Consider the following 25784-nt stretch of genomic DNA (forward strand, 5'->3'; position numbering starts at 1 on the left):
CCTAAGGCAAACACAGGCATGGGGCCCTCCCCAACCCTTGTTCTCACCATTTTCAATCCTTTTTTTTCCATTGTATAGGAGCCAAAACCTGCTTATCTTTTCTCCATTTTTCATTTGCATGTAATAGTTAGGCTACTGCTTGTAAATCTGCACCCCTCTTGATTTCTTGGAAAAAACTCTGTCCCTGACTTGTTGTGGTCCCCTCTGCACTATTGAGCAGTGCTCTGTCTGAAAGCTGCTTTGGCCAGAGTGCTGGATCATCTTCAATCATAACACATTGATTAGGGTGACTGCTACTCACGGGGTCTAGTTGCTGCGGTGGGTAGCTCCTCTTCATCAGTGTTAGCATTGCTAGCGCAAGCACCGCGGCTTCTTGCTGCTATTTAGTAACGTTAATGTTAGTGTTGTCAGTAGCCATCGTGAAAAAGGTTGATACCTTTGGAAGTTTTGCTTTCTTCCAGCTTCTTCCTTTTTTCAGAACTACTTCGGTAGCGTCGCTTCATTTTTCAACCGTGTGTAGCCTCGCTTACAGCACGCGCTGGCCCGTTTGTTTACAAACACACGCAGATGCGCATTAGGATAATGGAATAACGCTAGTCCAATGTAGTGGGGACTGGGGGGGATTTCTCATCATGAATTAAACCATCGGATAGCACTTTAGCGTATCAATGTTTAGAGATATAATTAATTGGTGAAAGGTAAGACAACAAATCGTAACCATAAGTTTATGAGGCGTTTTACGGGGCCCTTGGTAGCTTGGGGCCCAAGGCAATTGCCTACCTTTGCCTAATGGTAAGTCCGCCTCTGATTTTACACACCCGTAATGCTATGCACACCTGGCTCAGGCATCAGGTTACATGTAGGCCTACTATTGTACTGGTGAATTCTAATGAAATATAATTCTCCAATAACAGCATTATGAGCATTACCTTGACACAAATAACTCAAAACCCTGTATTACCCTGTATTGTACCCTGTATTAGTCTCATCTTGCTTGAAATGAAAAGAATGCTTTTTCTTATGCATTAAGCTAATGATAAAATTGACATATTTGGAGATATTTTAAGGAGATGTACATGTAGGAATTTTAAGTTATGTTTTTATAACTTTATCACAACACTTCATCAAATTGGGCATTGTATCACATACATTAATAATTTGTGAAAGCTTAGAAACTACCACTCCAATTCACCTGCTGATTTGACATTTTTAAGTTACCATAGATTCCTTTCATATTTCTATAATTGGACATAATTGCTCATTGTCTCATCACTAAACACATTTTGATTGATGCATCTAAGAATATTGTTTGCATTTAAATATGATAGACCACTACAATCAAGTTCTCATATTGCTTAAATGGTTCTGCATATGTATATGTCCAGGGATGTATTCTTTTTTTTTTTATTGTGTGCTTAACATGTTGTCATACCTTTGTTCAGATTTTCATAGCCAGTTGTACCAATTTAGATTATTTACAGATTTAGATTTGTTCACAGAATTTAGAGAATACGTACCAGGAGCGAGGCTACCACAAAATATTGAAACATTAATTTGAGCTGTTAGGTAGTTATGATAAAATTACTGTGACTCCAAAATATGCAATTTGATTAATTTAGTTAAAAAGACAGTGAATTAAAGAGAGAGGAGACAACAGAGACAGATAAAAAGTCAGGAAATAAAAGCCCATTACAAGCGGTACATTTTATTATGGGATAACAGCACATGAAGCACATCTAAAATTGATGTGTCCAATGCACTTTTAATAAAGGTAATATTAAAGGTACAGTTTCTAAGTACAATATAACAACATTCATATTAGAATGAAAAGTATTTAAAAGACAACATTAAATTTCTTATTTTTCTTTACAGCTGTATTTACAAAATGAATCAAAATACTTATTTTCATATTTAAGAATCAGACAAGAAGGAGCAAAACTACGTTTGTGAATAGACTACCTGCTAAAGAGAGTTCAAAAGAGCTGGATAAAAAGGTACATGATCATCTGTCCCCATTTTAACATCAGTAGCAAACTTGTGACTTAGAAATGTGTGACAATCACACAATAGTTTCGGCTTTCCCATAATTTGCACTGCTTTTACATGGAAAAAAGAATCCACACCCTTCATGTTAAGTTACCCCAACTGACTGAGCGCACATTAAACACAGAACATTAAAGAAATCCAGATGTGTTGTATGCCTCTTTTACAAACAACTACTTGATATACAATGCATTAGTAAATCTCAGTGAAATAAAAAAGTTGATATAAAACAAACAGAAAGTGAAGAAATATGGGTTGCCTGTTCAAAAAAGATGAACTTTTCCGTAATATTGTCTGCGAGCATTTATTTGACCATACCAGATCAACATGAAACACACTTCCAAGTTATGTTTCTCAAAAAACAAGGTGAGGGGTGACATATACACTCTAAATGGACCATCTATACATTGAAACCCTTTAACATCAACCCACGTGAAAATGATTAACATCACAAAAAAAAAGAGTCTGAAAAAACATTTGAAGCATGTGTGAGTTGAGAATTCATCCTCATGTACAAAATACATTGTCACTTCATTACACGTCTGGAAAACCACAAAAAAAGACAATCAGAACCATGTATGCATCTTGTTACACCGAGAGGCACTCAGTGTGATACGTTGTGAATTATTGCAAGCATATTCTCACTGATATTTGCTACAGAGTTGAGAAAAGAGGTCAACTTTGTCCTCAAATGGCAATTATTTCATGTCAATTTGTAACACTTTATGTGGTGCAAGAGTTGTACGTCACTGGTCGGAAGAAACCAGTTTCAGGGTAGTCTAAAATGGGGAATAACAAAAGCATACTGAGGCTCTGTTTATTGAAATCCAAGCACCACTTCCCCGTTGAGGTAAAGCAGACACAAGAGAGGTAAATATTAAGTATCTTAAAACCTTACAAACTCAAGCCTCAGTGAGTGGTTTTTACAATCAGACAAAGAAAAAAAAAACACAATACTGCTGTTTTAGTTTAAATATTATCATTTTTCCACAAACCAGAAAAGCAACCTTAAATAGCTTGTTAATTAGCAGATACTAGTTTTGCTATAAGTCAGAAGGAAATAAGTGCCTTATCCCAAGACTAGCACACTGATACAGGTACTGGCTGGGTAATTTTACCACTATCATTTTCATTATCATTATTATTATTTATTGAGTCCTAATATCAATAATACATTAATATGCAACAAAATGAATGGACTAATAGGGCGGCCAGGCTTAGGAATCAATACTTTGTTCACAAAATGAACTTACCTAACACCACACATCAGGGCAACACAAAATAAATGTCAGCACACCCTCTCTATCAAACTAATCCTAAAGGAGGGAAGCAAACTAGAAACAAAGTTATTGTACAATATGGTGTAATTGATAAACAGATAAATAGATTCACTGGGTAGGCCTTAGTAGCAGTATTTTCCTCTTACCTATATAGACAGAAATAACAAAGCTACCTTTATACATGTGATCAATAATAACATTAAATATGGTGAAAGAACAGCCGAGAATGAGGGAGAGATAAAGTGAGAAAATAAGATTTACAGCATACAGGCCGTATCAAGTTCTTAGTTCTCCACCTGGGAACACAACTGGTCAAATATACAGATGAAACATAAAAAAACATCCACAAAATCAACACAAAACAAACAAAAAAGGTGATAAATAAGAGGTGTATTTACATGCAGATGTTCAAAGACTATTATGCACAAAAGAATCAAAAATAATACACAGACATATATTATTGCTTGACATTCGATTATGGCTAAAAGTTGCTTTTAATTTTTTTTAAACTATATTCTTAAACATATTTTTAATCATAAATCCTTATCAGCTGTGCTTTGGAAAATGAGTTCTGTTAAAATGTGATGCCTGACTCATAATTCTGGGTAACACACTGACACTCCAGCACAACTTAAAGCGTGACATAACACTGATCTTCACAATTTATAGCCAAGCAGACTCATTTTCACAATTTAAAATTTTCGTTGTCCAAAGTAATAGCGAAGCATGTTTTTGCTGTGAAGCTGATCAATGTTGCCTCACAGCATTCTGCAACCTATGAATTGTTGAAGGCATTATGTCATGCTTTTAAAACCTACACCTATTATGGATGGATCAAGCCCAGCATTTCCAAAACCTTTTTTTTTTAAAGTCCAAAATAAAAACCTTGTCCACATAACCCTATTCCTCTGTTATTATTAAAGCCTTGTCTGGGGTTTATTTTATTCACACACTGTGAGAACACTCACACTCACACTCACACACACACACACACACACACACACACACACACCTTTGCTTTTTACAAACAGACAACAGAGCAGAGACAGAAGGACCAGCACATTTTACTGTATACTATACACTGATTGAATAGCACACTTAGTATCAATCCCTTACTTAAATCGGGATATCTCAAGTGAGAATATACAGAAGGACATCACTACAGGCCCGTGTGAAGGTGCAGTTTATAGACACAAGTATGTAAGTATGTGTTTGATGACCATTTCTGCTATCCTGCCATTATCAATACCAGTTCATAAGATGAAAACAGAGCAATGGGGCATTTTGTTCTAGACTGAGAGTAAATGTCATCAGTTTGAATCAGCTGAATAAATAAAATCAAAAAAGGATGATGACTGCACTGTAGAGACCCGTAATTGTAACACAAGGCATATTGCTTGTTTTATATTGTAGTGTACTGTAACACATTACATGCCACTTGAATGAGAAACAAGTTTTCACTTTATAAGAACAGAACCGTTTTGGTGGTAGATCATATTTGAGAAAATACTGAATTGTTTAATGTGACTATGAAGCGATATTACAACAGTGGAATCATTGTCAAAAAACATACCAATTTTTTTTTTTTTGCAAATAAATAACAGGATATCAGCCAAACCTCCATCTCTTAATTGCTTTCTGAACAATAAGTGCTGTACTGCATGTTCAGAGTGCAAGGCCTCCTCCTCTCATCAATCGAGTGCTTTTACAAGACCTCATAAATTCACATAAGAGCTAATCAAATGCTCTGCAACTGTCCAGAGGAAAGTGAGCTGCTTCTTCGGTCTACCTGTTACCTCCCTGAGCGTTCACACCTCATCCTCTTTTGCTGCTCTTGGCGGGCCACTGGCCTCTCAACCTGGATTGTCTAGCAGTGTTCCAGACTGGGTTTCTTTTGCTGGGAGACTGAGGTTTACTAGTCATAGAGGGCTTGTGCATATCCAAATAGCATTGGATCATCATAACAGAAATTATTACTTAGGTACAGCATATCTACAACCCAAACACAACGGATTTAGTATTGCATAAGAATATTTGGTTTTTCTAACAAAGAGGGTTATCATTTTTAAAGACCCTGATGACACCGTTTGAAACCTAAACAGATTTTTTGTGTGACAGGAATATGCTGTGTGCTGATAAAACTGCGGTTTGTAAAAGTGATTGGGTTTGTTGCTTTTTTACAAATGAGATTTTTTTTAACTTGACCGTAGGGGTGCAGTGGTCTATGAGTGGCTGGGGGCCCCCCTAAGGACATCCATAATGTAAAATTCTAATGTTAAATCTTAACTACTTCTGATGGAACATCCCTGACAAAAACACAAACTAAACCTAATGAGTGCAAACCAACATCCTCTCAAACAGAAAGCGCAAAAGAAACTCTTCCCTGAGGGGTGACAGCACAAGGCATTAACGCCTTGTACAAATTGCACGGCAGAGGAATGATAAGTGTGCAAACAGAAAAAAAAGACAAACAACTGGATTCTATGTTACGGTTGGTGACAGATGTATCCACATGCTTTGTTGGGTTTCTAAAGGGATATCATTTTTTTCTTTCTTTTTTTTCTCTCTTTTTTTTTTAAAAGAAATTTCTTAAAGCCGCTACTGAGATTGCTGGAATGTCTTAGGAATCCATTCTACATTATAGACGAGTAGACTGGTAAAGTGGAAGCAACGACTACTGTTTGGCACATCCAGGGTTTTTTCTACCACTTTACTACCACACTGACAATAAAGACACACTCAACAAAACAGAAGCACAACAACAAAGCATTCTGAAAATAGCACTTGTCCTACCATTTTTATGTTTCTTCCCTAATCATACAAACAACAGCTAGTCTAATTATTGCAGGGATATAGTTAAGTGCTACCTGACATCTTTTTCTCTCCCTCATTCTCTTTCATGAGTTTATTAACCAAAACATGTTACAAAAATAGAAGCTTTACTACCAGACAAGGCTTTGAATATTCACTTTCCCTTTACTGTTCCTTCTGTGTCCTGTTGTGGCATTGCTGAGGCTGAGGCTGTGGTGAGAAGGCAGATAAAGTCACTTTCTAACAACAACAACAAAACACTCAAAACAATTTGACAGAATGTGCTTTTAGGTTAGACCCTGGATCTTTGTCATTAGGCTGTCAACTTGCTTGCTGTATCTTTACATTCCACTAGATGGAACAATTGGACTAAAGTCTGTGTGTGTGTGTGTGTGTGTGTGTGTGTGTGTGTGTGTGTGTGTGTGTGTGTGTGTGTGTGTGTGTGTGTGTGTGTGTGTGTGTGTGTGTGTGTGTGTGTGTGAGTGTGTGTGAATCTCCCCAGTCCAACCCACAGCTATTCATTGTCAATTTGTAAGACCTTGCTTACACGTTAGATTTCTGTTTCTTTGTGGCCTTCTTTACATAATTTGTGAGGTTTTTCAAAGTAAAATTAGTACAAAATATGTAGAAATTGATTGAGAAAGCCAAGAGACTGTAACGTCACTTCATGGTTTGTTGGCCCTTATTGTACGTGTGCATTCTCCCTAAAAGGAGTATCAGAGCTACATTTGGACAGGTGTCATGGAGCCGGTTGTTGAGGTAACAGGGGATAGAGCTCCTCTAACCTGCCTTCTCATCCATGCCTCTTTGTTCTCCAGCCAGCAGCCTCACCAGCAATCCTAACAAACAGCCCTTACACTTCCAAACCAGTATCATCTGCAGCTCCCAGGACTAGCCTCTGTGACCATGGTTCAACTTGTATTTCTTGTGCACATGCAACACATCACTAGGTAAATATACAAGTCTTAAATTAAAGAAAGGTGTAAATAAAAGTGCCTTATCAATTCAACAATTAAGAATGGTCTAACTACTAATATCATACATGTTATTTAAAATAGATTCTATAAACATTACTTTTTTTCTGTATAGTAAGTACTTATGACCATATACCCTGTAGTACATTATAAAACAGGTGGAATGGACCCTTTTCATTGTGTTAGTGCCCTGTGCTTCCCCAGGGCACCTGTCCAGAGAAGGATTAATAGCAGATGGCCTTACATGATTTCACTATGCAACAATGGTGGATGGAGTCTTTGACAGCTAAAATCATTGCGTTTTCATTAGAATTACCAGAATTCTGTTTCTTTTTTTTCCTTTTTTTTTTACGATTGTCCATAGAGAGATGCCGGTTGCATTACCATGCCGACAGACCCTCCCTCAAAGTCGCTGTGAGTTTTCAATCCAAGAACTGCGTCCCAAAAATACTACTGAACTCAAGAGAAAAAGAGCTGAACTTGACCAAAATGTGCGCATTTGTCAGCTGTTTATTTCAGTTTGGGGAGCTAGAGATAATGCCAAAACTGTTTTGGGAAAGTAATCTGAAAAATAATACTGATGTGGATTTATCTTTTAATTGAAGAAGTCTTCAGCTATTTTAATTCCCAAATCAACTCAGTAATTGTTTACATGGTTATAAGTCAAATGCACATGTAAATCATAATAATGGCAATTCAATAAATACTGCTGAGATTGAATGAGTGAATTTAAATGAATCATGATTTTCATGTTAGAAATGCGCAAAAGAGGGTCAAGTTCAACCAGACAGAAATTATTTGTCCCTATCTCCTCTTCATGTCCCATGGGGGTGTCAGGTCCCACAAGTCTTCCAAAGAGAACTAAATTTGATAAAGTAAACCTTGAGAATCAACTACCTAAGCCCTCCCCTTTAATGTAAAAGAAGAAGGTGAACAGCCTGCCACCTGTCCGCTCTGGTTTGTGCAGGGCACCTATAAAGTGTCTCAGATTCCTCCTCCTCCACATTCCCCTACGGTGGGCACACTGGCACCTGGCAGGGCTGCTACCCGTCAACGGGCATGGACTGCTCAAAGTCTGATCCAAACAGCTCCTTGTATAAGGGGGGGAAGTGGGCACGCACAATGTCTGGGTATATTGCTTTGAAAGCTGTAAGCTTCTCTGTATGCCTACTGCACAGCGCTCGCAGTGTCGACACTTTGCATATCAACTGTGGAGAGAGAGGAGACAGGTTGTTTAGATTCACAGGGAGGCAAGGACATGGAGCAATGGTAGTGAAAAACATTCCTCCCTACAGTGTATTCCCTCTAACACAGGACAAACAGACTTGTAAATATTGAGACAAGCGTTCTGCCACAAGGAAAAGTTGACACTTCATATTATGGAGCTGGTACAATTGATAAATTGCCACTTCTCTACTGATTTCATGTAACATTATGAATGCTTCCCCAGAAATCTGTGTTAGTTTAATGTAATGCACTAAAAATGGTTGATGGCCTGTGGGAGATTGCACTGCTACAAGGGTAGAGCATGCTTAGCAGACAGCCACTTTCAGGCATAATGGATGGAGTGTGTACTGCATAGCACTGTACCTTTGTAAGTATCCCATCCTCTCTGTGGTTCTTTTGCAGGACGTGCTGGAGAGCCAGTTGGATCTTCTGTTGGAGTTTCTCAACCTTCACCTTCTCCTGGAGCCAAGACCGGTCTGTAAGGTAAATTAATTTAAAGGTTTTGCTAATGTAAAAAACACATGTAGGCCAGTGAAAAGTCAACTCATGCGAAAAGGAAATGATGCAGTGCCACTAATATGAGACACTAATTGACAGAAAAAAACAGGAGGGCATCCGCGCTCCTTTCATGGTGAATGTGCGTCTACTTTTTTCCCCTCTTTGCACTGTGAGTGACACCTACCAGCAGACATCAACACAAAGGCGGAGAACAGGGCGATCTCATCCTCAGACAGGTGCATAGAACACAAGTTTTTCCCAAACTCGAAGACGGAGCTGATCAAGTCGTCACAGCCTGCCACAGCAAAGGACACAGAGAGAGGGCTTAGGATGAGGAAGACCAAAGAACAACATCCACTCTTGATCTTTATTGGGAGAGAGGTACACACGGAGAGGAGAGGAAGGGAAAGGAATGAAAAAGAGCGGCATGCTGACAGCACATGGGAGCGTCTTAAGCAGAACAGGCAATGCTTTTACTGAGTTTTGCCTCAGAGACGAGTCACTTTTGGCAGTTGGGTGGTGTTATGCAAGCCAAAATGAGGTCACTATTGAGGCTTTTAGTTAAATCAATTATCGGGGATAGAGAGAGACAGGCGGATGCCACCGCGGCTCGGGAAGCCCATCACTCTGCCTACCCCACTATGGACCTCTGTAAAAACACACAGGACACTGGGACTCTCAAAGTTGGGACAGATAAACATGCTTACTCACATACACACACACATACGAACAGTGGCAAACTTACACCAAAAAACAGAATTCAGCATTTTTACTGCCACCATGGGACACATTTACATTTTCCTCCGTCAAAAGGCGGTTGGAAATGCGAGTTAATCCATGGTGGAGAGTCTTACTAATGTCATAGCATTCAAACACGAATGCTATTTGTTTTTGCTTGAGATGTTTTATATCAGACTATCAATGATGGTTTTGATAGCGCTCTCCCTAAAGACACTCTGTCTGGCTTTATTTATTCCACAGTTACAGGAGCCATATGCAGCAGAGCCTCACTAACATCTCTGTTCTACCATAAATAACCATAGCAGAGACAGCAATGCCAGGTGAAGCAGGAATGAGTTTGCTTCCAGGCCTTCAGAACAGCAGACTCTAATTTTGGCTATTACACCAAGGGAGGGAATAAGACACTGTAAGGAACACACAAAATGGCAGCACACAAATACACAAATGCAAACTCATTCTAATGTGCACCACACACATACATCCACCGACACCCACTCCACTTACCTAATGACTTGAACACATCCGGTCCGGCATACTTTCCATCAAAATAGACTGTGTTGTTTTGCGTGTCAAAGGCACGGCACATTCTGACAAACACAACTTCCAAAGAGCCTGTGGAGACAGACAGGAACAAGATGCTGAATCTGAGCGCTGCTTTTCCCTCACAGTTCCACATCAGTAAGGGGATGCAAAACACATGATTGTACTTTGTGCTATTCCATTACAATGAGTAACACAACCATTTTGAAATACAGAAGCCTGCCATCAGAAGGATAAAAAAAACACCTCTGCAGATGATAATATCATAGACAGAAGGCTATTCTTCCATAATGGCATGCCAGATAAAAATTGGACTTTATTCAGTAGTGACAGTGCTTATTCATTCAACCTTTATTTAGCAAGATAGGTAGGGAATTTATTCTTGCCTGCAATTTTGTACCACTCTGTGGGAGTGGATAAGAGGATCAAGAAAATGTAACAGAAGCCATTACTGCCTCGAAGGGAGATGCTACTGTTTTTAAATGTCATGTCTGACAAGGGATCTCGGCCTTTTTTCATCATTCATTTTGGCTGTGCTAATGTAAGTAATCCTAAGGGGAAGACTAGGGAGAGGTGATTGTTTGTTGCATGTGTGGTATGTTTGTATCTGTGTGTTTGAGTTTCTGTATTAGTGCATAAATATAGGTGACAGTGTGCACAGAGCCATAGCTGCATTTAATATTCTGTAAGTATGTCTTCAGTTTGAATAAGCAGACATCATCGGTGTCTGGGAAGAGAGAGGGGACTGGCAGCCGTCATTATGGGTATTATCTGAGCTCAGGAACACATTGCTAATCTAATGCTGTGTCCATTCCTGCTTTGTATCTAATGAACAGAACAAAATAGAGAGCGACAGAGACAGACAGAGGAAACAGGCAGGGTGGGGTCTCCACTCTGTGACACTGTCTGTGCGTGTGAAGAAGAGGGCTTTGTGTAGTCAGGTCAGCTACGCCCTTGTGACAATGCCAGAGGGGGGTGGTGGTGGTGGTGGTGGTGGTGGTGGTGGTGGGTGAGTTTGACGGCAGAAGGCCATGTTGACAGGCTGTCATACCTGCTTTCAGCAGCACTATCTGATCGTTCTGACACAGCTCCATGAAGCCGTCGATGCGCTTGGCGAACTCCACCACATACTGAATGGCCTCTGTTATTTTGATAGCACACAGCTGCCACATGACTTCCCGGGGCTAAGAACAGATGGGAAAGAGAATGGGTTATTCACTTTAAAATAATGGATTTGATTACTGTAGCTGCTGTGAAGGCCAGCACAGGCCCCGGCTGTGGTCGAAGTACCTTGCTCTGGTAGCTCTCGACCTCCTCCTGCAGGAAGGCCTGCCAGGTCATCTGCTGCAGCTCCTCCCTCAGGTACTGACATGTCTCCATGTGTGACTTGGAGATGTTCTGGGCCAGGTGCTCTGCAACACAACCATTGTACCATCGTCAAAAACCCGGAAGATCACAGTTGAGATCTAAATGTTACTCATACGGCGATGTGAAAGTGAAGACCTCACTGATGAAATACGCCTCAGGAAAAGAAGATTTATTTACTGAGCTTACAAAAAGGAGGAGAGGCGGATACGCGTGGGTTTTTTTGACTGGGAAAAGGCTTGTTGACATTTTCTTTTACTGCCTGCAGGAAGCTCATAACTTAAGGTTTAGGCAAAGCCAATCTAGTTATGACACAAATGCATGGAGGGGAGGAGGGGTGCCACGTTACTACTGAAACAAAGGTCACATTTTCTGGGAGAGAAATATTGAGTATAAGAATTTAAATGGTTTTGAAAACACATCTGTTAAAAGGAGTTCCTAGACACAGGGGAGCCTAAAAAAATGATTTCCCCAGACACCTGCCCTGCTGGATCCTGATTGGCCCTAATTAATGGAAACTAATTACAAAAAAGAGGCTCTTTTAATGAGTGTTGGAGATGAGTCTCCAACCTCCTGCTATTTTAAGCAACCTTTGTGTCGTTTGCCCCACGGTTGAGTTGTTCTCCCCCCTCCTTCATTTTGCTGTCTCTCCTCTAGTCTCCCCCTGCCTCTCTCCTGCTCCTTACCTAGTTCAGCCATGGACACGGTGGGGGAGGTTTCTCCGTTGGTGAAGGAGCAGTAAGGGAAGAAGCCAGAGCCGGGGGCAAAGTCGCAAATGGGCTCCGGCTTTATGCCGTTGATGTCCAGGCCTGACTGGTCAGGAGATGGCTGGATGTCCAGGTAGAAGCTGCTAACCGCCGAGTCTGGTTTGCTGCCATCAGGGGTGTGACCATCCATGTAGCCGCTGAGGTCGTCATGGAGCTCTGTGAGGCCATTGGCTGAGAGGCCATAGCTAGGTGTGAGCGGCTCTGCCTCCCCGGGCTGTTGTTGGTGGTCACGCTGCTGCTGCTGCAGCCGATGCTTCTGGACCTCAGCATACAGGCTGTCTCGCTGCTTCTTTGACATGCGACCAAACTTCACCGCTGTGATTAGCAGGACAAAATATGTTTGAGACTCTAGTAAACCATCACAAAGAAAACATAAATATTGTGATAATAAATTGTTCATACAATAATATGAAAGCCCTAGTTAATAAGTGGATTGCTAACTGTTTATACAGTATATACAACCCTTAAAATGCAATTGTCATTTTGTCAATTTTATTGTTGAGTCTTGTTAAGAACACAGTTATGTCAAGAGAATGTCTAAAACAGTGGAATTGCTCTGAGAACATATTGTATTAACTGACACTATTGGTAAAATTCTGACTGCTTTGAAGAAAAAACAAAATCTTGCCATCTGAGACTGTAAACGACGATAAAATGACTCGTTTGGACAAAAGAAAAGGATTAAAATGGGGATTTTTGGGCACAAAATAATGTTGTTGTGTACCACTATTAAATTATTTGCTATTAGCATTATACACCATATGGATGTACAGTAAATTCAGAGAGCTATACTCTTTTAACAGATAAGACTGATGTATAAAAAAAAAAAGCTAATCTCCATATTTCAGTAGGGATCAGTAATGACAGAAAGTATTATAAAATGAACAGCTTCATAAGTACAGTGGCAGAAGTGGGAAGTGACTAACAGCTTACCAGCCACTCAAACATAACACAGGCTAAGTTGCTGCCTCCTGTTTCAAGGTTTCCAGACTAAACAGTGGTGCTGAGAATGAGACTCCTTGGCCAGAGTTCTGGGGGCCTGGCAGTAAAGCAGCTGGTCACAGAGTGTGTGTGTGTGTGTGTTGTGTGTGTGTGTGTGTGTGTGTGTGTGTGTGTGTGTGTGTGTGTGTGTGTGGTGTGTGTGTGTGTGTGTGTGTGTGTGTGTGTTGTGTGTGTGGCTGGCGGCGCGCGGTGCATGTGCGCTTGTCTATGCACAGTGAAAATGGAGTGAAGCGGCAAGGAGGAGAGTGCGGGCAGATGGGCTTTGGTGTGTTGAGTGAAGGCAAGAGTCACCTTCGTCTGTCCTAAGTGTGTGTGTATACATATATGTGTGTGTGTGTGTGTGTGTGTGTGTGTGTGTGTGTGTGTGTATGGGCATGTGTCTGGCTATGCAAAGGTACTCATAAGTGCTAATGTACTTCAATGTTCATTCACATTCATGAATATGTATGTGTGTGTAACTGAATTTAAGTGAAGTAGTAGTAGTGCATACAGATATGCCAGCCTCTGTGCATGTATGTTCCGGATTTATTTTGTTGGTGTGAATCCTTGTCCTGTGTGTGTTTTACAAAAAAAAAACACACACATCATATATCTGGTTTATTCTGACATTATCTCCTCAGCTCAGACCAGTCTGGACCAGCCCTATCTGGACCAGCCTGGCACAACAGGAGCCTTCCAGCCCACATCCACACCTGTGTTTTCCCATTACAGCATTTCAGATGCAGAAACACTAATGACAACCTCTAACAACCTCCTATTTCTCAAATCTATTTTCTATTACAGCAACAAATTAGCCCCACAGACAAAGCACTCACCTGCTACTGGCAGACAATGAACACAGACTGACGTCTTGACGCATGTGTTCATGTCACAATTTTCTGTGTCTCTTTGATAATAATGGCGGTCATTATTTCTGTGTGTTTTCTTTGTCTTTAAACCAAACTAGCAGTATAAATTACCACATCAATATAGGGTCAGGAGTAAACAACTAAAAAACAATAACAATCGACAGAAAGTAACAAGCACAGGGGAATTTTTGGGTTTGTGTAAATGATGTGGGGTCTAGACCTACTCCATCTATTACGTGTCCTGAGATAACTTCTGTTATGGTTTGACACCATGAGTAAAATTGAATTGAATAAATTACTTGCAATAAAGTTATGGTGTTGCTTTTCTGACTCTTCAGGAAATACACCTCTGGCTCATCACTTTTACTGATTTTCTCTGAAAAACACAGATTTCTACTTGGGACTAAGGACATTTTTTGTCCCCACACAACAAAAACTTGCATTTTCTGCTGCAAGAAGATGCTGACTAGTAGCTTAGAGTAAACGATGTTCTGCATTTCTGTTATTGATTTTTTTATCCAGTCTTCACTCATTATTTTAAATAAACAAAATTAGAATACCTGGATTGGTATTTTTGTAATACATAATGAGCCTGAAATATACACTACCACTAACTTCTAAAATTGACAATTGATGTTTGGATCTTGCCCGCCTTCATAGGGAGGTCCGAGTCCACAACAGCACCCCTGAAGCACTGGTTCAAAGACACTTCAGCAGAGAAGATTCATGCCCACACAGGGGCTTGAACCTGGGCCCTTCACCTATGCCGACTCACCATGCAAGCCTGCTGTATCCGCCCACCTCTTCCATCAAGCACTTACCATCTCGTGACATGCCCACTGCCAGGCACTTCTGCAGCCGGCAGTGCTGGCAGCGGTTGCGGCTGGTGCGGTCGATCAGGCAGTTCTTCTGACGGGGGCAGGAGTAGGCTGCATTGCTCTGCTGACTCCTCCTGAAGAAGCCCTGCACAGGAAAGGGGCACGGAAAGACTTGGGGTTATTGTGGGTGGAAAAATGTTCTGGGACTAAAGGACCAATTCATGGCTTCATAGTGTTTTAGTGCTGACAAAATCCATTACTAATTGATAGTGATTTACTATTTTGCTAGTGCTGATATTTTTATTTTACTGCTGCCAAATAGATTAGATAATAACACCACTGTGATGATAATGTATTTTCCTGGCCGCTGTAATATCTGGCATTCAAAGAGTGCTTTATTTCACCACTATGTTCAGCATGAGGGTGGTGTGTTTTAGTAGGAATGATAACAGCGGATGGTATTTTTCTTCCGTGGGGTTATTAGTGTTGATTAACGCAGCACTGGCATGTGCAGTGCTAAAGGATTGTGAATGCACACCGACTGGATTCCTCATCCTTTGACTTAATGAATTGATTCCAGCACATCATTAACATGCCCCACTCTACTGCTTCATACACATATGTCTTAATTAGCTGCTCATTGGCTGTTTAATTACAAGAAAACAGCTGACAGCTGCCAAGTTGCTTTATAATGGAAGCCATTATGGAAACAGACTATAACTGCCAGTGACAAGCAGCACTCTTTAATAATGCTATGATTTATGGTCCAAACTTTTGTACTTGCAGATAACATTAAAGGCTTCTCTGCCTTGGACTAATTAGCAATCATTAAAGATAGATTTCAGCAGTTTATTCTTTAGTGTTTTCTTCCTTCCAGCTCCTGTGTGAGGGAGAGGAGCACTGGGAAGAACAGGAATCTCTTTCTCTCTCTCTCTCACACGCACGCACGCACGCACGCACGCACGCACGCGCCGCACACACACACACACACACACACACACACACACACACACACACACACACACACACACACACACACCACACACACACACACACACACACACACACACACACCACACACACACACACACACACACACACACACACACGGAGGAGCAAACAGCAAAGGTGCAGGCTGGCTGAGGAATGCTAATGATGTGCCTGGTGACAAGCACAGGGACAAGAATACACTCTAAGCACAAAATTCCCCTCACTGTGAATGGCTGGTGCATTTGAAACAGTACAAAAGGCGGCTTCAATGGAAGCAACACTGTAGCAAACAGCCAACAATCTGCTATAATTCAAAGCACTCTCCTTTTGATCATTTTATTTCAAGAAGAGCATGCTGCTGCAGAAGCGAAAACACAGCAAAAAGACATGTCCCTGGGAGGGAAAGGCAGAGGGATGACTTTGTCCGACTAATTGTGGTTTTCTGTGATGTCCGCTATGGGGCTTGACCACTTTAATGATTGTGTTCTGTGTGTTTACACTCTGCCATCCCTCTCCAAATGATCGTAAAACTTTTCAACATTTTCAAACGTTTTTCCTTGCAAGCAACTTTCTTTACCTCCTCAAATTTCCCCTGTCTTCCCACTCTCAGTTCTCCTGTCCTTAAAACACACACACACACACACACACACACACACACACACAAACAAACAAACACTACTTCCCTACACAAACAGGTACAGTCTCTTGATGCTTACCTTACAGCCTTCACATGTTATCACGCCATAATGGATGCCTGATGATTTGTCTCCACAGATCTTGCAGGGAATTATTTCGATTTGAGCTGCAGAAAAGAAAAGGAAATGAAAGAAAATAAGAAAAAAAAAAATCAACATTTTGCTGTCACAAGTCACTGTAGAACACCCTCACCATGGATCCATGTTGATACATGAAAGAGCACTGTGCTTCTAAAAACATCTCATCCGGTGGCTTTTGAATCCTCACTTCCACAGAGCATTAGCTGAATATTTACAGAGTTGGATGTGTGTGTGTGTGTGTGTGTGTGTGTGTGTGTGTGTGGTGTGTGTGTGTGTGTGTGTGTGTGTGTGTGTGTGTGCGTGTGTGTGCGTGTGTGGAAAAGGAGGCCATTTTAAGTCCTCACAAGCAGCCAATGTAAACATGGTATGAATTTGCATCCTAAACACAACTTACATAAGGAAATCACAGCTACCTAAAAACTCTTGCCTTGTGCAAAGACAAAGGTTCATTTAGCCACACGAGTCAAACTTGAACTTAAAACCATAAAAACCTAAGAAGTAAATTCACTGTGGCCACACATAACATGGCCTCTATGCTGGACAGAGTGGTGGCGACTGTGGGTGCAAGTCTGTAACATTCCATGAAAAGAGTGTTCACTGTGGTCGTGTCGTGCTGTTGACAGGCCTGTGATTCACTCGCCATAGAGGACAAAAGCACAGAGAGGACAGCCCTCATCCATCGTTGGTCTTCTCTTCAGGAGCGGACCACAGGGCAACACAACAGAACACACAGACATCAGAGACACAGAACTCCCAGCTTGTCTCACTGATCTCAGCTTTATTACTGCAGCCACTGATGCTACATCCCTCTCCACCTCCACTTCCCCCCTTTGCCCCTCCCTCCCTCAATCTCTCCAGAGATCTCTATCTCACAGCCCACCTCCACATCTCCAACATCTCAGTCCCACCATCCCAGCAGTGCACTGCAGCGCCAGACGAACTTCGCTATCTGATCTAAATCGAGGAAAGATCACCGCAGGATGTTTCCTCACCATGTAATGGTTTTCTCCAAACAGCCATGCGACCAACCAATCAGAGCACGTGGAGTTATTGCAACACAAGTCTATACCAATTAGGGGAGGAATATTATGATTTTGCCTTAATAAGATGCAATAAAAATTACAATAATTAAAAAAGTGGTGGTACATTCACTATGTCTGAGTGTTACATCAGCCTCTCCCCTCTAGTCAGGCCTAACAGTCTCTTCCCAAGACTAAACTAGACGCTTCAAACATCCCTCGCACACCTTAACAACCAGCCTCTTTAAACTAGTTTGATCACATCAAAAGTACTTGTGCTAAAGTTCAATCCAGAGATCTCTGCCCATTTTAATCATCTGCCTTGGAGCTTGTAATGTGTCATGTGGATAATGTCCTTGTCCCTGAGGCATGCCTGGGAGAGGCCCTTAACACAGAGCCTCTAATCCACTAACCCCGGAGCCACAATCCATTCATTCAGGAATCTGTGTCTGTTCTCCTCGTGCAACAAGATCGGCCATGTTTACATGGAATTAGCCTACATTTTAGTAAAATGAACAAAAGGGAGTGGTGGAACATGCACAATTAATTCTCCTCCAGACAACACCTCCTGCGATTTGTGATTCTCACATACAATAGAGGGCACTGCACCTCGTCGGCCCGGATTAGAGTGAAATGCATGCAGGAGACGGGCTTTGACAACCTAACTGAGAGGGTTAATTTATAATTAATCTTTTCCTTACTGTGCACAGTTGCTTGTTATTTCGGTTAGGTCTATCTCTGTATGAGTGCACTCTATTGTTTGTTTTTGTGTTCTCCCTGCATGAGCATTAGCAGTGCAGTGTGTTTCGACTCCTTTAGCGTTTTCAGCCTCATTACTTACGTAATTTGTTCTGACATGCACTCACAACAAGTGAAGCGTGCTGTAATTATGACTAGCTGTGGCTATGGTGAGCTAAAGGTTGTAGTGACAGGCCCCAGCCATTGGGTGGCAGTGCAGAGCTGTGGCTATGGTCGTCTTGCCAAGTTAAGCCAAGCTTCCACCCACCCTATCCAGCCCACAGGCTTTTGGCTCTGAGCTCCAGCCTCTGATAGCTCCAGGCTTAGGCTGCTGCTAGCTTCCCCCACCCCCACAGCATAGCTGTGAGATGCCTTCATCTCTCCTGAAGAAGCGGAGCTGGCTAGGCGCTCACTCAGGCCTGACAGAGGCTGTGCCACATCAGGTGAAAGCAGTGGGAGTAGAGACGCGGTGGTGCCAGGCCAGGCAGGGCATACACATACACAAGCATGCCTCACAAAGCCCTATCTGCAGCAGGAAGGCCCTGAGTGCACACAGCCTCACCAGCTAACACCCTCTCACTCCACCGCTGCACAAGCCCCTGGATGCTCAGTTCACTCAACAGTAAAAAGGGTTTGTCTCTGGACTGGCTGAGGCAGGCTCTCTAGTTTCTTGTATGAGAAAAGACCTCAGTCTGAACATATAGTAATTTCCACACCAGGGTAAGAGGCTTTCAAAAGGATGTGGAGAGGTCAAGGAGAATAAATACCCAGCAATGACACAATGAAGATCAAATACACCATGAAGTCACCTACAGCATCAGCCTAAGTCAATATTTGTATAGCTGTATGACCGTGCAAGTTGTCCTTTTGAGTGAATGGTCATGGGGCCCCTAAGCTACACTCTAGACAGTGAAGATGATTTAAACTGAATTCACACAGGAGAGTCAGTCAAAAAAGGCCTGCGCTTATAAGCACTCCCAATCTGGCAGTCAATATTTATTGACATGAGCTGCGGTGTTAACTGCCTCTTGGTGTGAAACAGGCAGCTGCTGGCTTGCTTGAGCTTGACCAGCGCAGTGCCACTGATCCCATTCACCGCGCCTGCCTGCCTCCCTGCCTGCCTGCCCGCTTCCCTGCCAGCCAGCACTGCCTGCTCTGTTTACGACATCAAAGCCAGGCACAGTTAGACGGGCAGCCATGCTAAAGCCCATCCCAGCAGCCTGACGCTCCTTACAGCACTGTGAGATGGCCTCTGCACGCAGGCCACTTCAAAGACACCTGCTGAGACACCAAGATTATGTGTGAATCACACTGCAGCACAATCGCACCGCAGCGCATAACCATAAGGGCCAGACAGCAGCTCAAGACTGATTTCTTGCATGCAGCATTGCAGCCTGGTGTGGGTGTCTTGGACAATGGGTATGGTAGAGAGAGGAGATAGTCAAGCCGAATGCTAAAGCTTGTTCTTTGTCTGTCTGTGGTTGAGCAGTTCAAGGACACTGATTCACCACACTAGCAAGCCCTTTGAGGGGATGACGTGTCACTCAGAGCACATGTACAATAGGGCAGCTAGGCCTCTGCATGTTCACCCAGTGCCCTTCACTGTCTTCTCCAAAGCCCTAAAATCAACCGACTGCTAAAACTACACTCCATTATCAAAGACCTGGAAACTGATAGTTAAATGTGAACACCCAGAACAATTTGCCAAATGCACACTAACAGCTTACAGAGGCCCTGTCATAGTTTATATTGTTATAAACATCGTATAGACAGACACTGTCAGACAGAACACCTCCTCCTTATGCACTGCAATTGCAGCTTTTCTCCATTCAAAGATATAAAGAGTTATTCACAAGACAAAATTAAATTGTGAAGTTGAGAAATTAATTGAAAAAGTGGTATGTAGAGGTCAAATATTCAGAAAAGCTGATACTATGGTAGTTACTATGCAGTTTAAATTCTATAAGAACAAAAATTAAAAAATGAAATCAAAAATGTGTATGCATTGCAGAGGACCTGCTATTTTCACCTGCTTGCAGAGTTTAGTGGACTCTATTCTTTGTTAATATAAATATCTACACAAATATGAAGCATTTTATTTAGTTCCTAGTAATTATTCTTTAAGCTTTATTCCAAACTTCTGAGAATGATATTGTTTAAGTTTTCAATAAAAGCATGCTGTTAACACAAAGTAATTGTGCAAACGTGGAAAATCACTAGCCAAAATCTCCTGGCTGTTCCCACTGAACCCTTGGACTACTGACATAACGTTGAAGGATTAAGATTATCCCTTACATTACAGACCCATGCCCCGGACACCGTCATAATGCTGAAAGCTTAACCCATTACTCGATTGGACCATTAAATCATTTTCTCATGGCCTGATGATTCATGATAGATGTTCACAATAGATGAGGTCTGAAATTGAGGCTTCTATGTACTGTTTTGTCTATGAGCAGCTGTTTTTTTTCTTCTTCCATTGGCTCATTTACAACACACATCATTCTGAAAGAAAGTGTGTGAAGCAGTTGGAGGAAATTTGCTTCTCTGTGCATGTTTGTGTATTGTGTGTGTGTGTGTGTGGTGTGTGTGTGTGTGTGTGTGTGGTGTGTGTGTGTGTGTGTGTGTCTGTCGTGTTGTGTTGACAGCTGTCAATGACAGAGTGACGCAAGCCAGCGGGGCTCATGGCAGAGATTATGTAAGGAACTGGACAGGGCACAGCGTTATAAGCAGATAAACAATTCTCTTCCCTTCAGACAAACAGTGTTAATACATTCTCCTATAACATTTTTTTGCAACAAAACCAAACAAAAGCTTATAGGGATAAATCTTAGGACTGTTATACAAAGCAAATTTTCTTATTAGTGGAGAATTTACAAATGGTCAACGTATCAGAGACACTGAACCAGCTGGTAAATGTTTAAGAAGCAATGGTCCTCCATTGTTATGTGCAGCTTTTTATTTTGCTACATGAACTTTCCATTTGACGGTGGAGATCAGCTGTCGGTTGATAAGAGTCTTCTCTAAACAGATACCCATGGCAGTCAGATCTACCTGTAGAGAGACGACAGCCTTACAAGAGCTGGAATCAGAATTCTGCCGCTTTTCATCTGCCAGGGCTCTGCTGTCGTGAAGTCACACAACACAATACTTTTTTTATTCCCATTTCTGCAGCAGAAGAAAGGTTATTTGAATGTCAGCGGCAAAGGACAGTTGTGCTACGATACACAGGCTGAATAGTATAAATGTGTTTAGGGATCGGTGGCTGTCTCCATAGAGCTGTTCTAATGCCATTGCTGGTTTGTATGGCAAAGAAAACACAGTGCTATACGGAAATTCACCTGCAGACCAAAACTCTGTATCATCACTTTAAACCTCTTCCATTCAACCTATAAACATGCTGAAGTCATCAAAAAAAATTCTGACCAAAGGGATTAGAGCAAGGAAAGACATAATTGACACATTTTGATGTCTCTATGCTGCATCTTGCTAATTCCCCCTCCCCAATCATTTAGCTGCCTAAACTGTGATCCCTCTTCACTAGAGACTAGCTATATTTGAAGAGATATTTCCGTTTCAAAAGATGGGCTATTTAAGCCTTTCTCTATTATTTCTTCATAGCAGTGCAGTGACTTTGCTAAAGCTCAGGTCTGGACCATTGCCCTGGGCTGCTTTTTGGATGAACTCATGCGTACATCACTGTGTTTGTTTGTGTGTGAGGTCTATTAATATTTCAACACTGCCCAACTCCAGATGCCTGTACAACACAGCAGTGCTTCTCTCTTCATGTCTCTCCCTGTATTTACTTGACTGTTTTATTGAAGTGCATTCTGACACCCTCTAAGAGGGGGAGCAGGAGAGGGAAAGATGTATTCCCAAACCGCAGCACAAGACATCTCTCTCCATGTCTCTTTCTCCACCAGCGTAACAGTAATTTGGGCACTAATTTATGGGTTGTTGTGGCAAAGATTGACGAGCTTCCTGACTGGGAGTCTGCGCTCCCGCACTCTAGGGGAAACAACAAAAGCCTGGGTTTACCAAGCAGACGAGCACCATGAAGGGTAGCATGTGTGCGGCGCTCCTCTTCTCTCCCTTGTCTGCCCCACCTGAGCTCAAATTTCTCTCCCCATCACTCCTTACCTCCCTCTATCCATCTTCCCCCACCTAGCCCCTTCTTGTCTGTGATTTCAGTAACAAGTGAAGTTGTGCCTGGGTGCTGGGGACCGGAGGGCACGCCCCCTCCGTGTGTGCAAGCGTGTGCGTACGGGCGTACATGTGTGCCCAGGGAGAAAAGCTTACACTGTTTACTTTAATGGCAAAATACAATCTGTAGACATCACTCACTTATGCATTCTACCAGCCCCTAGTCAGACAGAGTCATAGAGAGCTATGAGAGCTGAATAAAATATTTGTGTTGCAAATATTTACATGCTTTGTCTAACTAGTTAGATTGGTTTGGGCCCTTACATTCAAATGTGATACATCCTCTATTCTAATGACATGCATTTTTGAAGGGAAATAGAAGTTTTTCAAGTCTGAGTCAGAGTTTCTTGTGCAGTGTTTGCTTTACTCGTGCATTCTGCAGCAAGGAATTGGGATGCACCAAAACTGAAAATCACTGAGGCTGAATTCACATAGGACCGATTGATTGACTGGTGCAGGAGCTGCTGTTTGAATTCTAAGATTCAGCTGAGGATCGTGTGATGCTTCTGAACCTTTAGTCTGACCACTTGAACTAAGCAGGCAATGGTTAAAGCCTCAATTGTGGTACAGTGCCTTAGTTAAGCACCTCTCAGCTCCCCATCTCCCTGCAGGGACAGCAGCCTTGTAGGCTCCTTTAGAAAAACACAGGAATATATAAATAATGAATCCTCCAAAACATCCACTGCAATTACACACAGAAACCTTTACATAACAACAAAGAGCCTTGTTCCATTGCACTAGGGAATTTGCTACTGCCACACTGTACAACTTCCTTCCTCCTATAATTGCTGTATTAGTATGCATTTCTTCAAGACAACCGGGATTGTGCTGTGGGTTTTTGAATAGGACTTTTCTACTGTTTCACACAAAGAAATCAAAACTTACACCCATACAACTTCCTGCATGGTCTTTTTGCCAGAGGGGTGACAAAGTATATGAACATTTTATGTGTGCATTTAGACATTTAAAAAGTGAATGTTTGGGTGCTTCAGTTATGGTGGAACGGAGGTGGGGGGGGTTAAAGTCCTGTCTCATGCTGCTGCTCAGGGTCAGTGGGTCAGAGGCACACAGCCAGAATACACATGGAGAGCAGGCTGAATAGTTCAGCTGACAGTAATTGTCCCTCTGTGGTCTCCTTAGAAAAACATGTTTCCAGACAACGCAGACCGGCTGCATGGGTTAGATAGTAATCATGATCTTGATTTGCTCCATCAAAGAGATAAGCTCAGCATAAGCCTACAGTTATGGCACAAGTCAGTATTTCCATTGGAGCTGAAACCAGCTCTGCACAATGATGCAGCACATGTGTTAATAGATCAAGTGATGAGCTTAATTCCAAAACATTTGAAATCAGTTAGTTGGGAGAAAGAAACCCACATAATGACAGCACTGTCATCATGCAACATCTCTACAAATAAAATAAATAGGAGCCACAGTGTAAAAGTTTGAGTCAATTAATAATTATCCTTTAACAATTTTGATATTTTAATTTATTATAGTACAGGAGCAACCAAGGTATATTAAACTGCAACTTTAAATTCACGAAAGCTTTTAAATCAAATATATCATAATCATATGTATATTTTTCATTTGAATGCATTTTAATCTCAAAATTTAAAAAGTCAGTTGCCAAAACATGAGCAAGTCCGTCTACTTTTATTGGACTCTGGAAAGATTTTGTCTATAAGTTTTATGATTGCTGCACACAGCCCAGCCGTTACTCAACAGTTTTTACGGCTGGGCTGATGAGCGCTTTTCACAGCACCTCTAACAATCTGCTTGAAGGTCTTAGGTTTTCATCAGCTGAAAAAGAGCAGGCAAGGACAGGGAAGATGAATGACATCAATGGCCAGCCGATACTACCAGGGATGTGTGATTGAGACAAATGAGCCTTGTTACATTAGCTGGTGATACTGAATCCTGCTGCTCAAAGATCCAGAGCTTGATAGAGCTGAAACTAGAGGCACCCAACCTTTCCACAGATCACCGGTGTCATGGGGCCCTAGAAGAGCCTGCTTCATTGAGCTCGCCTTTTCTGTTTTTACCTGGACCACTTTTGTTTTGTCCTCAAGTGAGCCCTTTTTTATGCACACCCCACACACACACACACCCACACACACACACACACACACACACACACACACACACACACACACACACACACACAGCGCTAGTTTCTAAGCCTTCATTTTCAGATCCCGAAAAAAAATTAAAGTGAGCTAGAGCAATTATCTGATCCATATACAGTTCCCTTGGTTATTATTCTCTTAATAACAGACAGAATACTTCCATCATGCATCATTTATCCTCAATGCTACTAAATGTTCTAAAATTATTAACTGAAATGTTATGATCGTAACCCATGTACAATATTTACTTCTGATGATGAAATTGGTAAGCCATTTTAAAAATCAATCTGTGTATTTCATTTTGCTCCCGGCAGTATCAGTAGACCGAGGTGATGAATGCCAATGGCTTGCTTAAGTGCCAGTCGGTTGCAAAATTCTGAGAATATTAAGGTAGAAGCTTTCCATGGAAATTTACAGGAAAAAAATTGGAATAAAATGGAAATATTGGGGTTATTGGTTTGAGCTTTTTTGCCATGCCACTTTCATATAGAAACTGACCTTTTTCCATATCATAACCAACACACAGAGTGTGGAATGTGCTATGTGGTGAGTTAGCTGGCTGGCAAGTTAACAACTGGAAAAAGGCACTTTTAAAATTTGAGCCAACAATGTGGGGTGTGTGCAAACTAAGCGTTGAAAGTAAGCAACTACTTTGTAAAAAGTACGTTTTGTAATAGAGAATGAATTGAAATAGATGAATTAAAACTTTGCAAATATCATACTCAATCAAGACAAATCCCACATTGTAACATAACAGCTAGCTCTGCTAGTTGGTTAACTGAAATATCATGAAATAAGGAAAGATATTCACTCAGTAATATGATCAAATTACATGAAAGCACGTAGTCGAATTGGCTCAGACAGTGCAGTAGTGTTAGCAGTAGAGTGGGCTTTAATTTTGCATTGCCAGACCTTTCTCCACAGCGCGGCGGAGGAGGGTCTGGCTGATCCACACAGCATTCCGGGATGGGAGAAAAACGTTCTGGTTTATTGGCATTTTTTAAAACCAATCACA

General features: G+C 41.6%; 1 protein-coding gene across 3 annotated transcripts in view; it reads right to left on the reverse strand.

Annotated features, from left to right (window-relative positions):
- Window positions 1-1859: 1859 nt before the first annotated feature.
- The window catches only part of roraa (RAR-related orphan receptor A, paralog a), a 186027-nt gene continuing 162102 nt past the window's right edge, over window positions 1860-25784 (reverse strand). For all 3 annotated transcript variants that reach the window (XM_032522244.1, XM_032522245.1, XM_032522243.1), the window contains 9 exons: window positions 16621-16706; window positions 14918-15059; window positions 12166-12561; window positions 11405-11526; window positions 11166-11298; window positions 10079-10186; window positions 9018-9128; window positions 8699-8811; window positions 1860-8316 (listed from right to left, as the gene is read on the reverse strand). In XM_032522244.1, the coding sequence (XP_032378135.1) occupies window positions 8152-8316; window positions 8699-8811; window positions 9018-9128; window positions 10079-10186; window positions 11166-11298; window positions 11405-11526; window positions 12166-12561; window positions 14918-15059; window positions 16621-16706 (1376 nt within the window). In that variant the 3' untranslated portion in view covers window positions 1860-8151. The remainder of the gene's footprint in view (window positions 8317-8698; window positions 8812-9017; window positions 9129-10078; window positions 10187-11165; window positions 11299-11404; window positions 11527-12165; window positions 12562-14917; window positions 15060-16620; window positions 16707-25784) is intronic.

This window comes from Etheostoma spectabile, chromosome 8 (assembly GCF_008692095.1).
Source record: "Etheostoma spectabile isolate EspeVRDwgs_2016 chromosome 8, UIUC_Espe_1.0, whole genome shotgun sequence".
Lineage (NCBI taxonomy): Eukaryota > Metazoa > Chordata > Actinopteri > Perciformes > Percidae > Etheostoma > Etheostoma spectabile.